This window comes from Hipposideros armiger, unplaced genomic scaffold (assembly GCF_001890085.2).
Source record: "Hipposideros armiger isolate ML-2016 unplaced genomic scaffold, ASM189008v1 scaffold_1175, whole genome shotgun sequence".
Classification (NCBI taxonomy): Eukaryota; Metazoa; Chordata; class Mammalia; order Chiroptera; family Hipposideridae; genus Hipposideros; species Hipposideros armiger.
This window is the reverse complement of record NW_017732525.1, coordinates 333,522-350,607: the sequence shown is the minus strand read 5'-3', so window position 1 is coordinate 350,607 and position 17,086 is coordinate 333,522. Positions and strand designations below refer to the sequence as shown.

The following is a 17,086-nucleotide window of genomic DNA, read 5'->3' as shown; positions in this document are numbered from 1 at the left end:
AAATTGTAATACTCAATATATACCAATAATGAAAGATGAATACAATTCATGTTTGACTTCTGCAATTACAAGAGGTGCTCAAAGTGGTTACCATCAGCATCCAGGCACTTCTGATTATGGCCAACTACTAAGTAATATATAAATAATGCCTCTTAAAATGTGTATGCATATTTTTGGCACCCCCGCCTATATGTAAATTTGATTACCTTTTTAGGGTAGACAACTTTTATGAAAGATAATTGGAAAAGGCAAAAGAATGAAACTTTTATCATATTTGAAATATTTGATTTCCTCCTATAATTTTAAGAGACTATACCTAGATTATTGATCTGGTTGTCAAAATGAGCATCAATTGTGAAGTTTTATTTGCCAATTTTAGAATTCAGTATAATTTGAAGTTCTGGGTTTACTTTTCTTTTATTCCCCCAGCCTTACTGAGATATAAATGACATTTAAAAACTGTATATATGTATAGAACTTGATGATTTGATATATGTATACATTGTGAAATATTCATCATAATCAAACTAATTAACATATCCATCACCTCACAGAGTTACCATTTTCTTTTTCTTCTTTTTTTTCTTTGTGTAGAACACTTAAGATCTACCTTCCTAGCAAAGGTCAAATATATAATACAGTGTTGTTACTATAGTCACACTGTAGTACATTAGATACCCAGAACTTACTCATCTTACAGAATTGAAATTTGGTACCCCTTAACCAATATCTCCCCACTTCCTCCTCCTCCCAGCCCCCGCTAACCACCATTCTACTCTGTTTCTATGAGATTGGCAGAGTAATTAAGATTTATATTTATATACTATCATGAGTAGGATATACTTTGTCTTTCTCCCAGAGCCCTACTATTATAGCATTTTATTTTTTCTCTTCTAAAGATTAGAGTGCAATTGTATTTTTTTCATTTTTGCTTTTTGGTTTTGATTCATTAATAATTGTATTAGATATTAAATAAATGCGAGTAGTTGATTTAATCATAATCAAATTATAACTGTTAAAGAAAAATAATCAAAACTACAGCTACATCTTATGACAATTTGAAATGTCATCTCTGTCACTGCTATTACTACCCTTATATAAAAAGTATTTTAGAGCAATGTGTTTCAGTTTCCTGACTACAGTACGGAGCTTAACTTTAGAGCCTCTTATTGGGAATGGACGGTACCCTGGGAGCATGAATTAGCAGAAATGTTTCTTCTGGTCTATTTAGCCATCTTTCTGGTGATTTAAAATTCAAGCACTGCCACTAATCTTGTTCCTGACTCTCTCAAATCACTTTTGCACAGAAAAATGAAATGGATATACTAGATACCTACATTTGCTTTTTGCAGTATATATATTTTTTCTGTCTGATGCCAAGAATCTAACCTACATACGGAAATCCCCAGAGTAAATCTCCTCCCTGTACTTGCACAGTAGAGAAAGATGCCACTTAATCATAGACCCTATTAGGACTCTGATTACCTAAGTCCGGTTACCTTGAGAGCCCCATGTTTGTAAGATCCTGCATTTTTTAATCAGGGCCTGCTGTCAACTTGCCCTTTGATGTCATACTGATGACAATAAAATATTGCTAAGACGAAGTCCTTTACATTTCAAACAACAGTCGTTTTTAAAATTGTTAATAGTTACCTGAAAAAGATTTTTTAAGATTGCTTATACAAATCAAATTATTACAGTTATCTTCATTTGAAATAAAAACTGTTCCGCTAACCAAATTAGCAATACGTGCATATATTTCTCTTTAGCTGATTTTCTATTTTACCTTTTGGAGTTCATCTTTCTAACAAATGCTTATAATCATACACTGGGCTTGATCCTATGGTCACATGATGGGTTGTAAGAATTCCACTGGCAGAGGAATGCGAAGAGGGGTGACTGAGAATTCAACCACCACTTTTAATATTGTCAAATGTGAAAATAGGTCTCAATTGCCAAAAATACAAATAAGAAATGCATTTTGGAGATAGACGCTTTTTAAGTGATATATAATTAATGTCCTTTTAGTTCCTAAAACTTTATAAACATGTTAAGACTAATTTCTACAATGGATTAAAGAAAAAGCCACCCAGGCCAGCCGAGCGCGGCGTTGGTTAAAAGCTGGCTTGGGACGCTGGGGACCCCAGTTAGGATCCCACATATGAGGGCCAGTGACGCTGCCCTCCACAGCTAAGATGCTGAACAACAGCTCAACCTGGAGCTGGGCTGCCGTGAGTCACCCGGCGACGGCATAGGCTGCAGCCCCTGTGGCAGTGGGTTGCCATGGGCTACCGTGTGTAGCCAGCAGCCAGCGTGAGCGGCCAGCAGCCGCAGTAAGCGGCTATCCAGAAGCCGGCGACTGATCTGCCTCGCCCGGGAAGAGCGCAATGATGGTGCCAACTTGGGCCAGTGAAACAACGTCCTCCACAACTAAACTAAAGAACAAAAGGACAGCAACTTGTCTGTTCCCCTTCCCTTAATTTCCCAATAAAAATCTTTAAAAAAAAAGACAAAGCCGCCCAACTCTGAAATACATAGATGGCAGCTACTTTCATGTTCGTCATCACTGTTTATTAATAATGAGAACAGGTTGGCCTTGCCACAGACTGTTTCCTTCTCACACCTGTGTGGCGGTCTAAACAGAAACAGTGGTGACACCGACTGGTGCTCGGGGGTTCCCTGAGGCAGTGACCCGATGGTGCTGTTTACACCCCTCTCTGGATGTCAGTTAAAAGTGCAGGGTCTTGCTTCTAGAAGGAGATTCATTCTCACCACAAAGCATGAAGATGAAAGGTAATTTATGTGTACAGGTCTCCAAAGTTTTGTTTCAAAGACACCTCAGGTGAGTCAGAGGCTTGTGCTCAAGTCAGCCCCTTCCCTGCAGGCCCATCCCAGGACTCTGACGCCCTAGAAACCCATTGCTAACAGATACAGAGAGGATTGGATAAAAAATCTCTGGGACACGACCCTAGAGAAAAAAAGGGATTCCGGATTTCTTGTTCTCCCTGGACATTTCTTTGGCATATCCTTTCAGGTAGCCTCTGGAAATGTCCACTGACTAGTTCCCCATGTTGAAGGAAGCAGAGCTAGTGGAATGGGAAGAAAATGGTGTCTGGTTTTGGACACAGTGAGACTCATGCCTCGGGTTTTATAACATTTGCAATGCACCGGTTTATATCGGTTAAAGAAAAACAGTTGGCTAGTAAGCCAGGGTGGGAATAAAGAACCAAAACAAAATGAAATATGCATTGAATGGTAAGACGCTACAGTATGGAGTAAAAGGGGAATTTAGAAATCCCTATTACACGCTTTTGGGTTGCCTGCGACAAACAATAGGCATGAATATGAAAGAGGACTTTAAAAGCCTCATGCTGATTCAATACTTTAAAAACACCCACTTTGGCAAAAAGTCAAGTTAACGGTAAGGCAGGTATTTGGACAATATGGAGTGTAAGTCTTCATAAGAAAGGAAATTTAAAAGATATTCGAATGTTTGTATTTGTTAACCAAAGAATTAAATTAAAGCCCTACTGAAATACCATTGTACATCTAGTAGAGAAACAGGATATATAAATGGATTTTAATACCCTCTGCATACAAAGTAACGTGAATGTGTCACAGACTACCTCGTCTCACCCTCTGGTTGTGTTATGCATGAGGGCAATCCTTTCGGGAACCGAAACAATAATATATTAACCAAAAAGGTTTACACTCTTGGACACAGGACTTTTATCTGCAGGATGCTTCTGTTTTCTTTAGCTTACTGGAAAATAAATTGACATTTGAATAGCTACATAAAGAAAGCTGACTCTTTGCAGACATCATGTGCAATGGAGAAAGACGAGAAAGCACTAATCCAATAGCTGAGGAAACTGTGGTATAACAACTGGGTGGAATATTATGTAACAAATAAAAGCAATAATGAGAAAGTCGAAACGTACATTTTGGAAATGCATATATGGTTCCTATGAGCATAAAGTAGGCTATGAAACTATATATATATATTTGTAAAACTATGTTCAAATGTGTGTTGTTTGATAGAAGTTGCAAGAGATGATGCAAAATAAAGATAAAAGGTATGTCAGGGTAGGAAATTTTGGAAATTTTCCATTTATCAAATTATCTTTTAGCACCATGTTTATATTGCTTAAGCAGCAAAAACCTGATCTGAAAGACAGTCCTGCCATTCTCCCACCATTCAATAGCAATGAAGGTGTTTAACATAAGGGAATGGTTGAAAAGAGTGTGGGCAGGAAAGTTTATCAGTATAATTGTAACACAAAGGATTACCCTAGGAAAGAGAATTTAATAAAAACAAAGCCGGCTAAATGCTATGAGAAGATTTTAATAATTCATCCTGAATTCTATTCCAACTAATCACACACTCACTGTTGTATGCAGCTCTGCCACCTAATTCAGGTTGGCATTAAAACATCTAGAAAGTCATGTTGAGGGAGGGGAACAGTGCTGGGGAATCGGGGGCAGGGGAACAGACAAGTTGCTGTCCTTTTGTTCTTCAGTCTGGTTGTGGAGGATGTCACTTCACTGGCCCATGTTGGTATTATCATTGCGCTCTTCCCGGGTGAGGCAGATAGGTTGCCAGCCTCTGGACGGCTGCTCACAGCGGCTCTTGGCAGCTCACGCTGGCTGCTGGCCACACACAGTAGTTTATGGCAGCCCACTGCAGCAGGGGCTGCAGCCTACGCCGCCACCAGTGACTCATGGCAGCTCAGCTCCAGGTCGAGCTGTTGTTTACCATCTTAACTGTAGAGGGCATTGTCACTGGCCCCCATGTGGGATCTGAACCGGGGCCCTGCTGCTCAGAGCTGGCGTCCCAAGCCAGCTCTTAACCAACGTGCCACTCGGCCACCCCTGTTTTTTTTTTAAATATCAATCACATGCAGTATAACTCAATACTTTAAAAATACTTTAAATTCTTTTTTTTTTTTTTTTGCAAATAGAATCAGAAAAGCAGGAAATTTACTGTCTAATGTAGATATCATCTTGTTGACAACTTCTTGTGTTGTTTTTAAAAGTAAATGACAGGGACCGGCCGAGTGGCGCGATGGTTAAGCACTGGCTTGGGACGCCAGAGGGCCCCGGTTCGGATCCCACATATGAGGGCCAGTGACAGTGCCCTCTACAGCTAAGATGCTGAACAACAGCTCAACCTGGAGCTGGGCTGCCGTGAGTCACCGGCGATGGCGTAGGCTGCAGCCCCTGTGGCAGTGGTTTGCCATGGGCTACCGTATGTAGCCAGCACCCAGCATGAGCACCCAGCATGAGCAGCCAGCAGCCGCAGTGAACGGCCATCCAGAAGTCGGCGACTGATCTGCCTCGCCCAGGAAGAGTGCAATGATGGTGCCAACTTGGGCCAGTGAAGCAATGTCCTCCACAACTAGACTGAAGAACAAAACGACAGCAACTTGTCTGTTNACGACAGCAACTTGTCTGTTCCCCTTCCCCCAATTCCCCAGCACTGTTCCCATCCCCCCAATTCCCCAATAAAAATCTTAAAAAAAAAAAAAAGTAAATGATAGGAATAGTTTGTGTAATGTTTATTCTGACTCACATTGTGAACTTCTCTTTTTGGTTGGAACCTGATGACAAACCCCCAGGTGTGGATCTACCAGGGCTCCTCTCTAGCTGTCTGAATTATGATTGCTAAAGAATTATTTTAGAACCAGTCTTGTGTGGGATTTCTGATTCCAATATAAATAAGCACACATTTTCTCATCAAGAAAAAAATCTAAGCATAGCCTCCTCTAAAAGATCAAAGATAATGTTAAACTCCCAATTTATTCTGCATAATGGAAAGACCAAACCACACCATTTTCAAATAGTTTTAACATTAAGTTCAGTATCTGTCATGGAGCTTTGGGGCCTACACCTCGGTAAATATCTCCGAAATGAATTAACTAAAGCTATACTTATTTTGAATTATAGAAATGGAAAAACATCAAACTACTATGAAATTCCAATGTTACCTGATTCTAGCACACCAATGTAAAACAGTTGTGGAGGGTCAGTCTTTGCCTCCTATACAACATCAGTCAAATTCTCAAATTGCTCATGGAATATCTGAGAACAATTTGGACAACTTGGTCATGGTCCTACGATTAAATAGCAGAGTTAATTGCATTAACGTTCAGTACATTAATGTGGAGGTAAGAGAATATGCTTGTAGTTTCCAAGACCGAAGTGTCCCCTTGGTTGTCACAGTACATCCAGTGCTCAGATAACTATGGTCTTACACCAGGGTGAGGCAAGAATATGAATAATCAAGATAATGAAGAGGACGGCCACCATTGCCTCCGGGCTGTTCCCTGAACACTTCATACACGCTCCCACTTGAGCACCCACATTTGCATGACCGTTCCCTCTGATGGGCCCTCTGATGATCCCAGAGTGCTCCTTCTCTGAGATAACCTGCATACCTTCATACAGGTCTCTAACAAAATCCCCCCTTTCGAAGGCACTGCCTCTTCTCATCCTGTCATCTTTTACCCCTCTGCCTTCTGTTCAACCTACCACATTACATATTTATTTGTTTACTTTCTCATCTGTGTCCCCCCAACACAATACACACTATATGAGAGTGGGGACTTTAATGTTTCAATGCTGAATCCCCAACAACTAGACCAGTGCTGGCACATAATTGGGGCTCAATATATATTTATTGAGTGAGTGAATAATGAGTGAATAACTGAATGAATGAATGAATGGGAGCAGAATGAGTGAACATGGCTTGATCATAAGGGAAAGATCACTTTTCTGCTAATAAAAAAATTATGAAATAATTTTACGTATTTGGTTGAAGGTGATACTTTCAATTGAGCTCTTAATAAGTTTGCAATAGAGCACAAAGTATACAGCAATTAAAATAGGTGGGAAATTCTGTGTATTGTATCAACCACAAAAATGTCATGCTCCTTTCAGAGAAATAAAGTCTTGCCACATTTCATAAGCAAAATTATGCTGTATAGGACTTGAAAACTAGAATCCAGGCATACCGAGTCTAAACACAATTTCATACATGAGAAGTTGCTGTGCCTTGAATCACCTTTCTCCCCATTTCTACCTCAACTTGACCCATTCAAATCCAGTTCACAAATCACCTTCTCCCTGGAAAGTTCCCAGTTCTAACTATCTCAAAGATCTACGAGTATTTTCCCTATGAATCCTATTTTTATCTGCAACTTCCCTAGGTCATTTGCATTTCCTTGTAATCTAGGTTTATTTGTTATTTTTGTTAGTTTTATTATGCTTTTGTTATCTTATTATGTTATATTATTTTTGCTATTATTTTCATTGTTCGGTGTTCATACTTTATGTCTCTAACTTGAGTGTCACCACTTTATGACATCATACAGCCAATAGCACCAACTGCAGTCCTTCACATGAGTTTGAAGTACCAAGTAAATCTGAATAAACAATAATCACCATCCTCAAAATCTCACTGGCCCAGAACTAAGAAGAGGCAATGACTGATGACAGAAGGCTCTCCGCCTACTCAGATTACAATGAGGACTAAATTCTGCCCAGCACGGTTCTGCTTCCTGGTAAAGCTGGAGAGGTGACAAAAAGGGCAAGTAATTATAAAAGGGACTTGACTTGGGGTTCTCCACTCTCCTCTTACGCCTGATGTTGCTAAATGCATTCATACGGCTGCCTCGGCTGTCCCAGACAGAGCACAGTTTCCTATGACAAAGCACCTGACTAGGACCCATCTAGATTTCCCCTTATATTTTTAGGAACAGCATATGGTGTGGGCTCCTGAACTATAATTTTGTCAGGGGTGGGAAGGCAGTAGTAACCCCAAGGCAGTATCCAGCTCACCACAACTGGGTAATCGGGATGCAAATCACTGAAAAGTGTAGTGTCCATCAAGTGCAGTGAGAAATGTTTTGTTTAGCTAGCTGCATCAAACCCAATCAAGCAACATTTTACAGTGAATAAAATCGATGCACAATTTTGTACCTAAAGTATAAATCTTGTAATATAAATACCAGGGTGATAAAATTCTGGGCCATAGTGATATCAATATAGGACTGTATTCATTTGCATGAATAAAGAGTCATTGATAACATAAGCACTAAAGCCAGGAAAAACTGTGTAAGGATTATCTAATTGCTGAAGTCTTATTCCAAATACATCTGAGTCCTTGGAAGGTTTCCAGTTATCATTTCATGTAGCCAACATGTAAACAAGAACCACCAAATGGAATCCGGGTAGCAAAGACACAGACAAGGGTCAAGTTCACATACCGATGCACGCCGCTGTTGCACATGATGATGTGACAGGCCCCCAGCCTGCTGCAGAGCTCTGAGGACACTGAGAGCAGCCCCACTCCTGAGGCACTGCACGCCGTGTTCACACAGGCAGCTGTGCGCTTGGATCTGATGAACGAGGCTACCAGCCGGTAAAGTTCATCCAAAGCATTGAGTGGTCTCATGAGCTGCAGGACAAAGGGATGAACACAAAGTTCAGCACATTTAGTAGAAAGAAATCCCTGTAGATGGAATACAATTCATGGCTGTTATAACTTTTAATGGAATAGTCTAAAATATTCCACTATGGCGGTAACAGAATCGGAGGCTCGAAATATTTATAATTACGTAGACATTGCTCAAGAACAACAGCAGAAAAATTAAATTAAGGAGGTATGCAGTTGGCCAAGCGTCAGTAAATGAAGTCATCGAGGTTTACCTTATCGACATAGGCAGCTTTGGATGTGGAGTTTGGCGGTGAATTTGACTTGTCCAAGTAGAATGCCCTGGAAGAATCCAAGGAAGAAATGATCCTTTATTATTAGAAAAAATGAAAATGCATGGAGACTACATACAAGTGTCACTGACTTCCTTTTAAATAAAAACGAATAAACAAAAGTGTTGAACACTAGGCTGAGTGGGATTGCCAAAAAAAAAAAAAAGAGTTAATCACCTTCAATTCAGAAAAAATGACTGAAATATTTTCCTTTAAATCCATACTTTATTTCTAGGTTTGCCTCCTTGAGAATATTCAGCTTTTAAAGTTGATTATTCAATGAATATTTTTGGTCAGTGTCTGTCTGTGGTATACACTGGCACAGAGTTCTAGAATCTAGAATGAGAGGGCATTCTTCCCTGCAATACTGCTTTGGTGTCAGCTTTCAGTCTTGCTGTCTTTATTTTGGGGCTAGTCAATATTTTTTCTCTGATGAGTTAAGATTTTCGTTTTACCCTCGATGGTCTAAAGTTTTACCACGGAGTGTTTTGATGTTGATTTATTGTTTATCCAGACAGTCTCATAGTGTACTTTCAACTGAAGGAGTCTTGTCTTCAATTCTAAAATAATCTTAGCTGTTATCTCTTTGCATACTCTCATGTGTTTTCTCTCTCTCTCTCTCTCTCTCTCTCTCTCTCTCTCTCTCTCTCTCTCTCTCCATGCTTACACACACACACATACACATGCACGCACATGCACACTTTCATTTTTCCCATTACTGTATTTTAGGTGATTTGCTAAGTAATATCTTCCATATGAAAAATTCTGTTTACAGTTTATCATCTCTACTGGGAATTTTGTTTCAATAATTATCTTTACAATTTCCAGATTTTCTGCCTATTTCCACCACTGAGAGGTAAACTCCCCCACAAGAATATAAACTCTTTGTGGTTATGGGTTTTATTTACTTTTGTTCATTGCTGCATCTCTGGTACCTAAAACAGTGTGTGTAGCATAGTATGATCTTAATAAACAATTGTAAATAAATAATTGGATACTTGACTCTTTTTATTGCAAGATTTTCTGGCTTTTTAATGGATTACAACCCTTTGTTTATATTTTGTGTATCCAAAATATACTTTGTCAATCTGTTCCAACATTGTAATTTCTGCTGGGTCACATTTCTTTTCAATGGTCAATTTTGTTGGCTATTTCTTAGTGTTAGGCTTTCTCATGTGCTTTGGAATTTTTTTTTTTTGCAAGTTCATTTAAAGTGGGAGGATTTCTAATTTAGTTTTATGTAGTTTTTTGATACAGCTCCATCTCCTCTCTCATCATCTTTCCCTTACAAATGATTCTGTGCTCATTTTGTGCCCAGAAACACCAAACTATAATCAGTTCCATATTGGTGATTCAAGTATTATGTTGTGCTGACATCTGGATTATTACCAGTCTCATCACTGAACTATTGAATGATTTGATTCAGAGCCGAGTTTAATGGTCATGTCAGCTTCGTGGTGCCATCTTCAGCCCCTCTTGCTATCTTAAGTCCACAAAAGCTATCATCTCAAGCAGTGGAGGGCAGCAGATTTTTCATCCTTTGCTTAGGAGTGGAGGAGGCCTTCTCTACACCCTGGTTTCCACCTAGTGTGGAATGGCTTTAATTTCTCATAACCCTGAAGACCTTGTACCAGCCCCCACTGTCCACCACCAGTGGCCAGCAGGCCAGAGAGGCCTCAGCACAGCTTATAACTCATCATTGCTCGCGTTTCCTTTCAATGCCTGGGTCACCGAGATGATAAATTCAGACTTCAGCTGTGGCTTTTACACTTCCTGTCTTCGTATTTTATCTAGCATTAGTATATGCTTGGATCAAAGGTGGCACTTCAAAACCAGAACCCACAGAGATACCCTGATCAAATGTCCTCATGCCTTCCTCAAGTGAGCTTGGTAAAAAAAAAGGAATGCAGTTAATAAGAGTACACGGGTCTACGGAAAAGTGATTTAGCCTCCCATGGTTTCAAATACCTCATTTTTATAATGAATATTAGAATTATCTAACGTATTGATAGCATACTACTAAAGATTAATCAATACATACAATGCGCTCAGTGGTAAGCAAACAGGACTCATTCGAGAGATTATAAAACTATTATTTAAGTACACACAGTAGAAGGAAGAGTGTCATCAAAATGGCTTAATCAGGTGCTCTGGTTGTAGAGACTGTCGATCTTCCATACCTCAAATCATTTAGGAAGAAAAATATTCTGTATAAGCAGTCCAAGGGTTATTAGTGTCACCTAAGGAAAACCTTACTATTGAAACCTGCCTCTGCAGCTGACCACACTGAGCATGTCCCCTACTTTCTGAAAGAGATATTCCTTTAAAAAAAAAAATGTTGTCAATGGTTCAGACAGTTAAGAGCAGGATCATACTGATCTATTTTTGTTATATTCATGTCAATTGACTTGGCAGAAATCTTCAACTTTTCAAAGGGGCAAAATCATTAAATTAAAAACATATTTGGTGAAGAAAGGCAGCAAAAAAATAACTTTTATACACTTAAAATAAATAAATGCCCACATCATGTGAAACCATATTCAGAAACAATCTCATATTGTCTAAGCTACTATATAACAGAAAGAAAGTAAAGAAAGCATCTAATGATATAATTGCACCCTTGTAAATAATCTTAGATGATAAAAGCCGACTATACATTCAGAGTTAAATATATTACTGGTCTAGACTTGTGCAAGTAGATAATAATTACTAATCCATGATTACAAAAAGCAACAAATTATTATAAAATATATCTATGCGCTGATGGCATCTAGAGAAAATAACCATGAAATATAGCCACCTTGTTAGTCTTAGGAAATTTAATAGTCAACAAATATTTTAGTCAATTATTTGTTAAAATAAAAATTTGGACTTGAGGTTGCAACTAATTTTAGGAATGAGCCATCAGGAAAAAAACAAAAAATAAAAAGGTTGTTCAGATATTTTACTATCCCTCAGGTTTACAGGTATTCATAGAGCTTCCGTATTTTTCAGAATACGGCCAATTACAGACAGGAAATAAATTTCTAATGTACCTCCTTTAATTACAAGTCTTACAATGCTCCTTAAATCAAAATTTATGAGAAAGTTAATGGTAAAATTGGATTAATGCCAAAACTGACCATAATTTATTATGCTTCAGAGGTTAGTAAGAATGACGTCATGGTCCTTTGTCTCAATATAGCAAATCTTATTAAGACCATTTTGAAAGTGCTGCTACTATTTTATATAAGCTGAGCAGTGAGTTTCCTTTCAGGCTGACAGACATCAGGTGTCATTGTCACAGTTTTGTAAATTAACCGTCGTAAAAAATGAATTCACTAGAATAATATTTTTTCATTTAGTCCCCATAGGATAACATACCAGTTGATCATGCTGCATGCTACAACCAGTAGTGACAAAAACATATGCAAGTCAAATAACCACAATGAAGCTAATCTTGTGCATGAATCTCCTACAATTTAATAGCGAAGACGAGTACACAGGTATCTAGAAGTGATAGGTACGTCCAAAGGTACAAAAAGCGACTGGGATATGCCCACATGAGGAAGAAGGAAGGCCACGTAAGCATATTATGTTATATAAGAGTTTGACTTTGACAGATGGATGGGATTCTGAACAGGTCAAAATGGGGAAGCAGCATTTCAAGCGGAGGCCACACCACGAACAGCAGAACAGATCTAGAAATGGATGGAGCCAATTTGGCTGAAGAGTAGATTCATGTAAGGGTGGAAGAGAGAACACTGGGCAAGTAGGCTAGATCCATGCTGTCACAAAATGAAAGACCAAAGTAAAGAAATGTAAATAATTTGTTAAGCAGTGGAGCATCGCTACACAGAAAACACTTAGCTACCAGTAAAAAAAAAAAAAAAAAAGTAAGACTTACATGGAAAGAATTACACGATACATAAACCATGAAACTTCATGGAATTTAGAGCTTCAAGAGGCTGTAGCCGCGAAAAGCATCATTCAGCATTCATAACATGGAAACAGGGAATTGATTTTTGCCATGAGAAAGAAAACGAGTCTGGGGAACATAGAGATTAATTATGTAGAGTGATGCAGCCTAATATACTAATTTAAGAATCAGGAAAATGCTTTCTCAAATGGGTAGAAAATTAAGATCATAGCTCGATAGGGACAGGCTGGTGTTATAGGGATGGCCTGGTTTTTACACAAAAAGGGAAAATGCAACAGTGTGATGTAAAATATTTAAACCTATTAGTTTTGTCATAGGAGGTACACAGAGGTTAAATCAGTGACAGAAGTGACATTCTTCTCATTTGGCACTTCTTTCACCTCCTACCCTTTTTTTTCTGGGCATGTTGGAGGACATCCAATTTTCCAAGAGAGATGATTAAGGCATAAGAGACACTGGTGTTTTATAAATAAGGAAGAACAACTATAGTATTCAGCTCAGATATCGGCTATGTTCTTGTTTCTTCTCCAGATCATTGCTTATGAGATCATCTCTATATTTACAGTAATTTATGGAAATTTCTTACTTGGCCAGGCTCATCTATACTTCTCCTAATATTATGTCCTATCCCCAAATACACTGTATTGGGTAGCTTTTGGACTTTAGCATTCACTCCACATTTCAAAACAGAAGTATAACAGTGTTTTTGTTCATTACAGCTAGTCGTCATAGAAATGATTCTATGGGCCGTGTGGCATGATGGTTAAGAAGTGGCCTGGGACACCAGAGAGCCCCGGTTCGGATCCCACATATGAGAGCCAGTGACACTGCCCTCCACAGCTAAGATGCTGAACAACAGCTCAACCTGGAGCTGGGCTGCCATGAGTCGCCGGCAACGGCATAGGCTGCAGCCCCTGTGGCAGTGGGTTGCCATGGGCTACCGTGTGTGGCCAGCAGCCAGCGTGAGCGGCCAGCAGCCGCAATGAGCGGCCGTCCAGAAGCCGGCAACTGATCTGCCTCGCCCGGGAAGAATGCAATGATGGTGCCAACATGGGCCAGTGAAGCAACGTCCTCCACAACTAGACAGAAGAACAAAATGACAGCAACTTGTCTGTTCCCCTTCCCCCAGTTCCCCAGCACTGTTAGCATACCCCCAATTCCCCAATAAAAATCTTAAAAAAAAAAAAAGTTCATATAAAAAAAAAAGAAATGATTCTATGTCATTACAGCAATGGTTCAGCAGCTGATAATAGGCTTGACTGGGTGTCTCATAAGTATTATTGTTAAACTGCATTTTGGCTACCATAGCACTTAAATCAGGGGGAAAAAATTCTAGAGAAAATCTCATTAAAAGACACTGATCTCTTGTATAAGTGAATATCACCACACAAGTTCAACCTTTGTTCACAAATGGGAGAAGAAGACATGATCAATAAGTAAGTGGGAGAAGGCTAATTTGCACCTCCATCCCACCCACCTATAAGCATTAGCTTTGACTTCTCTGGAATAGGTTTTCCTTCAAGTTACATGAAAAGAAATTCTGAATAATGAGATAAGCTTGGGCTTGGTTGGACAAATGTGTATTTGACCTGACAAAAAATGGAGCATCTAAGGTTATAGCCATTGGAGAACTGCCTATTATCAATTAACAGCTCCGTTTCTACTTGAGTGTTGGGGAAGAAACATGGCGGAAAGTTAACAAGACAACCCTGTGACCACAGAGGGCAAGACCTTCCCATGTTCAAAGAAGCATTTCTTGGAGGCTTCTCTTATGCCCTGAAAAGAGAATTATGGTGTCAAAGGTAATGGAGACACACACATCATTGCACTCTTTTTTTGACAGTCTTCAATCAGCAACTTGACAGGATTAAAATCCTACTCTCTGCTTTCTAAACACTCCTTTTCTCCACTTTCATTTTGTCCCTCTTTTCATGAGTCGGCTAGGGTGTTATTCCTTTCCTGTGCCTGTAACAAGTAGAGGTCACCACAGGCACCATCTACTGTTAAGATACAGCATGTATACGTATTTTCCAATGGCAACACCATTCCCTACCATTTTGAAACACAGCTTCTGTGGAAATAAACAGAGAAAGCAAATCTTTGAAAATAAGAGAGGCTTTCCAAGCCTAAAGTTTGACTGTTTTCATAACAAAACAGCTCATACACCCAGAAAATAAAAAACAAACAGTAAAGTCAAGTAGTATTTCTATTTTGAAACTAATCCTACTTAAATTAATAACTATTAATTATCTCCCCAGAAAGTGTGGCACTGGCCTCTGAAAAGATATCGTTCAGGCTTAAAATCATAAAAGTCTTATATTGGCTCAACTTATATTGACAGGTCAGCTCCTTCTCCATATCTTTCTCTGTATTCCTCAGCTGACTGTAGTTGTCATTTAAAATTGCCTTTCTAAACCATAGTTACAAACATTTCATTACCTCGCTTAAAGTCATTTAAAGGCCTCTCCTAACAATTTCCCAAGAGTTCCCATCCCATCACCCACCGCTTCACCCAGCTGAGTTCCTGCTCCTCCCCCCAACCTTCTCTCATATTACTGCCTCTGCTTGGAATTCCCTCTCACCTCCTTCTGCTTGGCAAAAGTCTGCTGATCCTTCAAATCCTGCTCAAATATGACATCTTGAGAACTTTCTCACAGATAAATTGCTCTCACTATATGATACTGAGTTGTACTCACTCAGTCATCTTTGTTAAACTGCATACAGTCAGCATTTTTTAAAATTTGCAATCCCATCATCAAAGACCATGCCTGACACACAGCCTTAATGTAGCATTGAATGGAATCAAATTTTATTTCATGAGCGCTATAAAGGAGTTGGGAGTTACCAGACTATCAAGAAACTAAACATGTATGTGACCTGGTAGAGGAAAAGGCATATATTAAATATCTCAATTTCAAAAACAGATAAATTATTATGCACATTTAAAATAAAGATTCTTTGTTTGCAGGGAGAACTCTTCTTAATCTTATAAATATTGGGCTACATCTCAATTAGCATTGGAGCATGATACTTTTTCAAGGAAAGTAACAATCTTCAGGACTTAAAATTAGAGAGGAACGGTGTGTGTAATTACCCCTCCTTACTGATGACAAGTTCCATCACAGTAGGTTCCCTTGCAAGCCTTACAATAGTGTTGTTTTACCCATAAACAACTCTAGCAAGAAATGATGCAAAAATTCTTTACCAGTTTTAAATAAGAAAAGATGAAAATAACATGATTAAGTACCATTACATGATTTTAAGTACCTAACTCCTGCCTTTTATACTTTTAAACTGAAACCTATTAAAAGCTGTGCTCTCGTCTACTGGCAAAATTCAAGGTCCTTAGTACAGCACCTGACACATAGCAAGTCACCCAATGTTCGCTATTATTATTTCTTTAATTTTTAAAAAATATTAACATATCATCTCCTGACATAAACACCATTTTTGTGTGTAATGTTTGCACTTGAAATCTTTCTTCACATACTTCCAGTGTTCAGTACAGTATTGTGAAGTATAGACTTCATGCCTGTATATTAGATCTCTAGATTCAGTCATCTACATAACTGCAAAGCTGTGACCTCTGACCGACATCATCCTATCTCCCCCAGCCTCTGGTAGCCACCATTTTAACTTGCTTCTGAGTCCGACCCCTTCTTCCCCTTCCCTTCCCCGCCTTCTCCTCTCCCTCTGTTTTCTGCTTCACCTCACTGTTCTCACTCAGAACGCTCTCCTGGGTTATCTTTATTCCTCTCAGGAACCCAGATCTGTACATGTTTAAACTCCAGATTTGTGCGTTCATTTATCTGTTCAGTGAACAAATCAGTCACGCACAGTGCCAGGCACTGAGGATAAAAGGGTGAAATCAGACAATATTTACCTGCAAAGAAGCTATGTTTTGAGAGAAGACAATGAACAGGTCATTACAGTCAGTGTGATGAGCAACGTAAAAAGGTTTAGCAGAGTGCTAAAGCACATTCGTGAGCACATTAGGACAAGTAGGTATTAGGCGAGAGGAACGAAGGGTCTTTAAGGCAAAAGGAGAACTTTAGGAGCGAGAAGGGGAATATCCACTGAGATCATGGAACTTAAGTGTGGGTGAAGCTACTCAATTACCTGGAAAGAAGGGGAGACATGAAAAATGGCAGCTGGGAGGTTACTCAGCAGATGTAAACAGTAGTTGAATGAATGAATGAATCAATCAATCAATGAATGAGAGAGAGAGAGAGGGAGAGAGAGAGAAAGAGAGAGAGAGAGAGAGAGAAGGTAAAAAAAGGAGATAGACGGGATAGAGGTAAGGGGTTGGAAGGAAGGAGAAAGAGGGAAATGGAAGGAGGGAGACAGGGAGAGGGGGGGGGAGAGAGAGAGAGAGAGAGAGAGAGAGAGAGAGAGAGAGAG

At 39.2% G+C, this 17,086-nt stretch overlaps 1 protein-coding gene across 1 annotated transcript in view; it reads right to left on the bottom strand.

Annotated features, from left to right (window-relative positions):
* PREX2 (phosphatidylinositol-3,4,5-trisphosphate dependent Rac exchange factor 2) overlaps positions 1 to 17,086 on the bottom strand; it is a 217,806-nt gene that overhangs the window by 25,628 nt on the left and 175,092 nt on the right. Inside the window, exons 34-35 of the mRNA XM_019632790.1 lie at positions 8,710 to 8,776; positions 8,268 to 8,458 (exon numbers count right to left, since the gene is read on the bottom strand). Of these exons, the coding sequence (XP_019488335.1) occupies positions 8,268 to 8,458; positions 8,710 to 8,776 (258 nt within the window). The remainder of the gene's footprint in view (positions 1 to 8,267; positions 8,459 to 8,709; positions 8,777 to 17,086) is intronic.